We start from the raw sequence: 6,322 nt of genomic DNA, 5'->3' as shown, positions 1-6,322 counted from the left end.
TGTCTAGCAAGAGCTTTCTTGAATAAAGGGGGTTAAAGGGTAAGGACACAGGACAGAGAGTGGAGGGAAAACTACTCCTTACCTCTTCTTCCTCAAGTAGAATGAGCCGAACCACGACGATATGTATTGCATTGCCAATGCTTGGGTTATGGAACAACCCAGTGACCTGGAGTAAGAGGGAAACCATTAAGCCCATATAAATAGATAACACATAAATGCCAGAGGGGGAAGTAACATTGCAATGCATTTAAAATAAAGATTATCTTATAGACTGGGAATTTTTGGTGGAACAAAGAATGAAATATGTCCATGGCCCAATCCACATTATGGAATTTAAGGATAATCTCTCAGGATGATTATATGCTTGAGGGGTTGAAGTCTTTCTTTTCTTGGCCCTTTCCCTAGCCTAGGGTCTTCCCATTTTTTATTATCAGTTACTCAGGCAAATACATTTTCCTAACTTAACAGGACTAATACCCTCTCTTTACAATATGTAAAGAGAAAGCATGAAATTATGGGTCATTAATGTGATTTCCATTTTAGCTTTAACGACCTTGAGAAAATCATGTTCTAGTTCTTTGCTCTTACTCATTTGTACACTAGTATATAGTCAGCCCCAAAACAGTAGCTATGCAAATACAGTAAATATCTAGTAGATATATGTAAGTGATATGTTACAAATTTTTCCCAGGATGCATATTTTAAAGAGGAAAACTGGTATGTCCTGAGTTTCTACCCTTATTCATTAGGCAGAGAGAGAAAAAACATTTATACACACACACACACATACACACACACACATGCACATGTATATGGACTTCTAAACATTTGTGAAAAAAATGGAGTTATAGTTTATTTTGGTGCAAAAATATCCAAGTATAGTTTTTTCTATCCATGCATAGTTTTTTCACAATACACATTTTTCATGAGCTTTGTGAAGGTCCTGTATATATTATATGTATGTTTTTTAAAAGTCTTTCTTTTACTGGTGATGGTGGGAGTGAGCATTTCTATTGCCTTCTAATCACCAGATGCCCCTCCTCGCATGAAGCTTGGCATACCATGTTCATGATGGTGAGGATATAGGACTCCACATTCTCACTTCCATGATATTCAATCATCTTCGTATCAGCCACCACCAATGTCTCCACCCATCGCTCTTTGCTGATGGAACGCCGAGAGAGGCTTCTGCTTGGCAAGTTGTTTCTCTCCCATTTCTCTCGCCATAACTCTTGCTTCTGAGAGGTGTCAACACTATCTAAACATTAAACAGAAGATAGTGGGTGAATTCTAGATCCCTCCCACAACCTATGTACTTATGTTTATAAATATGCAAGGTTCTAAGTTTAGTTATTTTTATGTTTAAAAACATATAAATTCAATGTTCTTAAATACACACTGAAATAGATTAAATGAATACAAACAAGATAACTCACATTAGTTCAAAGTTCAAAAGCACTTCTTTAAAATAATTATCTAATTAAATTCTGTCTTTCGCTATTGAAAATTATAATCAAGAATGGGAACTTTTTCTTTTCCTCTAAATTTCTCAGCATCTACTCTTCAAAACAGTATACTCAGCTTTTAAATGCCAAATTGTTTATCTTCAAAAAGATTGAAGGTAAATATTGCTATCTCCATTTTGCAAATGTAGAAATGTATGCTGGAAGTGGCTGGTTAAATATCTTTCCCAAAGTCACAAAGCCTGTCTGATCAACGGAAGATCCAAGATTTTCTATGCCCTAAAATCATGCATTTTTCACATATGCCACACTTTGTTTGGGATAAACAAACATCAAATTGTAGTATATATAAGCTAGAAAATCCAGAGAAAGTCCAGGGTATCCTACATCATGAAATTATAAAGAGCTGGAAAAGATGCAGAGGAGTACAGTACCAAAGTGCCTAATAGGTTTTATTATGAAAAAGACTTAAAGAGATCATGGTTTGAATCTACAATAAAAGAGACTATAGAATCATGAAGAAAATTGGAAAGAAGATGCACAGGCTCATTCTCAAACATCCCAAAATGCTATAACTAGAGAACATGTCCTAACTTGAAAGAGATCTATACAAGCCAAAATGGAATAAAGTGCTACATCACACATTGGGGGGCAAATGCTTAACTGAAGTGGTGGCAACGGTAAATAGTTTTAATGGGCTCAGAATGTCTTAGAGAATTGGGAAAGATGAATTGAGCAGGGCAGTGAGTAAGGAAAGAAGCCTGGGCTGGCAACTTCTCAGTCTTTGAAGATTCCTGTGAGGAAGACACATACTTCCTGCTTCTCCCTCTTCTGCCCCCTTGAATTCTACCACTGGAGCAGATATCTCCTTCCTAATCTCTGATAATGGCCATCCAGCCTCTACCTGAATACTTGGAGTGGGGGTGATGGGGTTGCTCGCCAATGCAGAACATCTTGCTTTGTTGGGAAGTTCTTTCCTGTACTGAATTAACCCTCTGTCACCCACAATTACCACTCATTTGTGCTGGTCTTGCAGTATCTAGAAGGCCCCTTCTGGAGCCCTGCCTCAGACACTGAATTGCAACAACTAAATCATATCTTCCCTTCTCCCCCAGTGCCATTTCAATAGTGGAGCTGGGTCCACTGACTTGCTGTATGGCCCTTCCTGATTCTTCAATTTCACTGTCTGCAAAGTTAGAGCACATAATATAGAAATGAAAATGTCATCATAGCCTTAAATAAGTTCACCCTATCGAATTCTATTATTCTATTATTGTGAGCTTTACTTGTAAATAACAAAACTGTACTTTGTGATAATACTTTTTAAAAATAATCTAGAATTGTGTAACTTTTGGAAGAAAATTTATAAATAGGAAGATATTGAACCATTATTTGTGGCAGGATAATTTTTTTTTAATTTTCCTTTTCTGCTTACTTTGTATGTATCAATAGAAATATGAATACCCTAAGAACTTGCCAAAGATTTTATCAATGGGTTCTAACTCTCTGCACCCATTTCAGTTTCCCTATCACCTACTCATCTCTTTTCTGAAGCTCATGGGAATGTACAACTTGCATTCAAATCTGTAGCCAGTAGTCGGCCACACTTGAGCCAACGTGGACTTGTGTTTTCTAGAAGGGACATTAGCAAGAGGGGCTCAATACAGGAAACCTATCAACATGGATTAGGTCTAACCAACATCTCTCAATCCCTTTCTGTCCTTGCCAGGTAGAGATTGGCCTTATATAATGGGGTGACCAGCAGACAAGTGTCTTCACAAAGTCCTTGGTATCTTGGTCTCCTCCTTCACTTGGCCCACACCTGTTCAGAGTCTTTCCCCTGGGTGTTGGACCCCTCAGGGAGGCCTATGCTCACTTTAATTGGCAAACTGCAGTCCTCAGCCTTTTCACTTGAAGCAGGATTCTGCACTTCAGGCTGAATAGCTACTTTAAATTCTCCATCTCCTACCTTTTATCCCTCAATGTTGAGAAGGAGAGTTGCCGTGGATTGAATGTTTAATATAGCCTCCCTCTGGCAAATTCATATGTTGAAGCCTTAATTCCCAATACATTGGCGTTCAGGGATAAGGTCTTCAGATAGTAATTAGGTCCCATTATTCCCAAGCATAGATAGGATTAGTGTCCATAAAAGAAGCAGATAAGACACTTCCCATACTTTTTGGGCTTCTCGTCTCCAGAACAGTGGGAATAAACTTCTGTTTAAGACATCCAATCATTTGCATTTTATTATAATAGACCAAATTAGCTAACATGAGCATTTTTTTGAAAAAGACATTTTAAAGTCCATCAAGTTAATTCATTTTTTTCCAGCAAATGGTCAGGTAAGTTATTTCAGTAAATGGTCATATATGAGGAAATGTAGAAATGAGAGATAAGGTCTGGTAAATGCATAAAAGTATTTTAAAATTTTCAACAAAATCTACATGAAGTTCTTGCTAAAGTTCAGGTCCTATGATAAGCACATACCACAATATCTCAGTTTATTGTGATAATCATTTCATAAAATAAGCCTTGATATATCATCATTGTATAGATAAGAAGCTGAGGTTTAAGAGATTAAGCAATTTTCCCAAAGTCTCATAATAACAGATCCCAGATCCAGCAGAGTCTGTCAGATTCCAGTACAGCAACAACATTTATCTAATGGGCTTTCGCAGTACATGCCCCTCTACCCTCCTTATGCAGTAAATGCCATGGCCATTGTCCTTACACAACAGCCAATCTAATTGTAATACTACATGAACATAAGAAAATGTCATTATCAGCTTTCACACAATTCCTCAGGAGAGAGATATCAGTCCTGTTACAGCTAGTGGCAGAAGTTTGCAGACATGGTAGGATTTGAACTGGGTGCTGAAGAGAATGAGTTAAGAGAGAGGACTGATTGTATATTGATGGGCTGACCCTGCTGGGTCCTGAAGAGTCATTGCAGATTTGACAGGAGAAACGTGCCTGCTGAGCAATTCTAGAAAGTACAAGAAGCCAGTACTATGCCTTTATCTCCAAAGCTTGATGGCAAAGTCAGCTAGTTTTCTGAGGCAGAGTAGGTGATGTGCTCCTGAACATTCCTCCTCACCTCTATGCTGCTTAGAGACTATTCTCTACAGCTTCTGGGTTATACCTCCACTTTGGCACTTTCCACACTGTTGTCATTTCATGCTACATCCTTGAGTGGCTCTCCAATGAGGCTTTAAGCAGCTAAAGGGCTGGAAGGACATTTCCTATAGCCTTATACCCAGCACCTAAGAAAGTGATCAAGATAGCAAGGAAAGTGAACAGACAGTAGAAGATTCTATAAATGACAAGATTTCATGTGTGTTTGGGAATGCTTTTCAACATGCCCACAGCTTCTAGGATAGGCTATGGAAGCTCCTCTTTTGCTTAGAGAATTGTCCAAAGCTCTGCCTCTTACCCTTACTCTACTCTTCTCTCATATGTACTATGTCCTATTGGATTTCTGGTAAACAGGGTAGGTTTCTGCCCAGACTAATAATATAGGTCACTAATTAGAAATTGGCTACTAATTAGATGCAGCCTAGTTTGAGGTACAGTTTCCTTAAACATGACCTTCTCAAGTCTATCTTCTTCAGCCTACAGTCTAAAGTTCCTAGACAATTGAGATTCATTACCCTTACTTGCACCTTTTTGCCACTTATGTGTGTGTGGGCCCTGAAACATAACCACTGGGCAACAACACAGCAGCACAGACACTAACAGCTACCTATCATCAAGGTGCCTAACAAGAGTCTGGCCTATGTCAAACTCTTTTGGATTCCATCAATTATCATTTGGTTTTAACAATAACTGAATGAGGTAAGTCTTATTATTGCCATTTTTTAATGAGACTCAGAGAAGTTAAATGGTTTGTTCAAAATTTCACAGCTGGTAAGCAACAGAACCAGCATTTTAGCTGAGTCAGACTGAATCTCATTTAGTTGGTGGCATGGAGGTGAGGGTGGGGTTCATCTTGTGCCTGAAAAATTCTCATGTGAGAAGTGGAAAGGATCAGCTCTAGAAGATCTTCTGGATAAGAATTTGGATCAATACCCAGCTGAGTCAGCCTTTCAGGTAACACCAGTCCTCAGCAAATCTTAGAGGACATTTGTCTAGGAGAAGCTCAACAGGTAAGATGTGACCTTTTTTACTAGCTTTCTGGAGACAATGTCCTGTTTTTCTTGTATAATCAAGAAAAGCGTTATTCAGGGAAGAAGCTGTGGACCCAGAGTAGACAGGCTAGAAAGAGCACAGGAAAAAAGGAGGACATGTTAAGGCTGGTGAGACCATTGACTACTTCTTACTCCCTATTCCTGTGGGGCTCCTCCGAACCGCATGTGACCTTGGGCAGCAATTCTCCATTTTCCCCAATGAGGAAACCAAATTGAATTCCTACTTCTATTATTTAGTTTAGTCAAGAACCCCTTTCTTCAAACAGAAATTATGCAGAAAGTAAGGAAGAGGAAAAACTCCAGAGATGCTGTGATCACTGTGGTATGGCAGATGATTTTGACACTGATTCTACATAGCCCAGTTTCAAATCACCAGTGACACTCTCTCTAAGGAGTTCCTTCAGCATTAGGGTTCTCCGTGTTAAGCAAACACACCCTTTCACTGCCCATGCAGAAATTGTCAGTAGTTTGCTGCTACCCCACACGTGCAACCAGACCTCCTACTTGACAAAACATCATGCCTTTCCCAGCAGGGTGAAATATCAGTGCTGGTGTGCATACCAACCAGTAACAACGGCTGAGAGTGTCCAGCTCTTCAGGCCAGCTTTGTGTAGATTTGATGGGTCTCAACAAGAAAGCTCATTTCCATTCCAAAACCAAAGTTTATCTCAT

At 39.1% G+C, this 6,322-nt stretch overlaps 1 protein-coding gene across 1 annotated transcript in view; it reads right to left on the bottom strand.

Annotated features, from left to right (window-relative positions):
• Positions 1-6,322, bottom strand: part of LOC102474570 (A disintegrin and metalloproteinase with thrombospondin motifs 12) — a 75,293-nt gene that overhangs the window by 45,719 nt on the left and 23,252 nt on the right. The window contains exons 2-5 of the mRNA XM_027774889.1: positions 3,001-3,095; positions 2,476-2,649; positions 1,062-1,258; positions 83-166 (exon numbers count right to left, since the gene is read on the bottom strand). Coding sequence (XP_027630690.1) covers positions 83-166; positions 1,062-1,258; positions 2,476-2,649; positions 3,001-3,095 — 550 coding nt within the window. The remainder of the gene's footprint in view (positions 1-82; positions 167-1,061; positions 1,259-2,475; positions 2,650-3,000; positions 3,096-6,322) is intronic.

The sequence above is a fragment of the Tupaia chinensis genome, unplaced genomic scaffold (assembly GCF_000334495.1).
Source record: "Tupaia chinensis unplaced genomic scaffold, TupChi_1.0 Scaffold000489_1, whole genome shotgun sequence".
In the NCBI taxonomy this organism is placed as follows: Eukaryota; Metazoa; Chordata; class Mammalia; order Scandentia; family Tupaiidae; genus Tupaia; species Tupaia belangeri.
The sequence above is the reverse complement of the archived record's forward strand: the minus strand, read 5'-3'. Positions and strand labels throughout refer to the sequence as shown.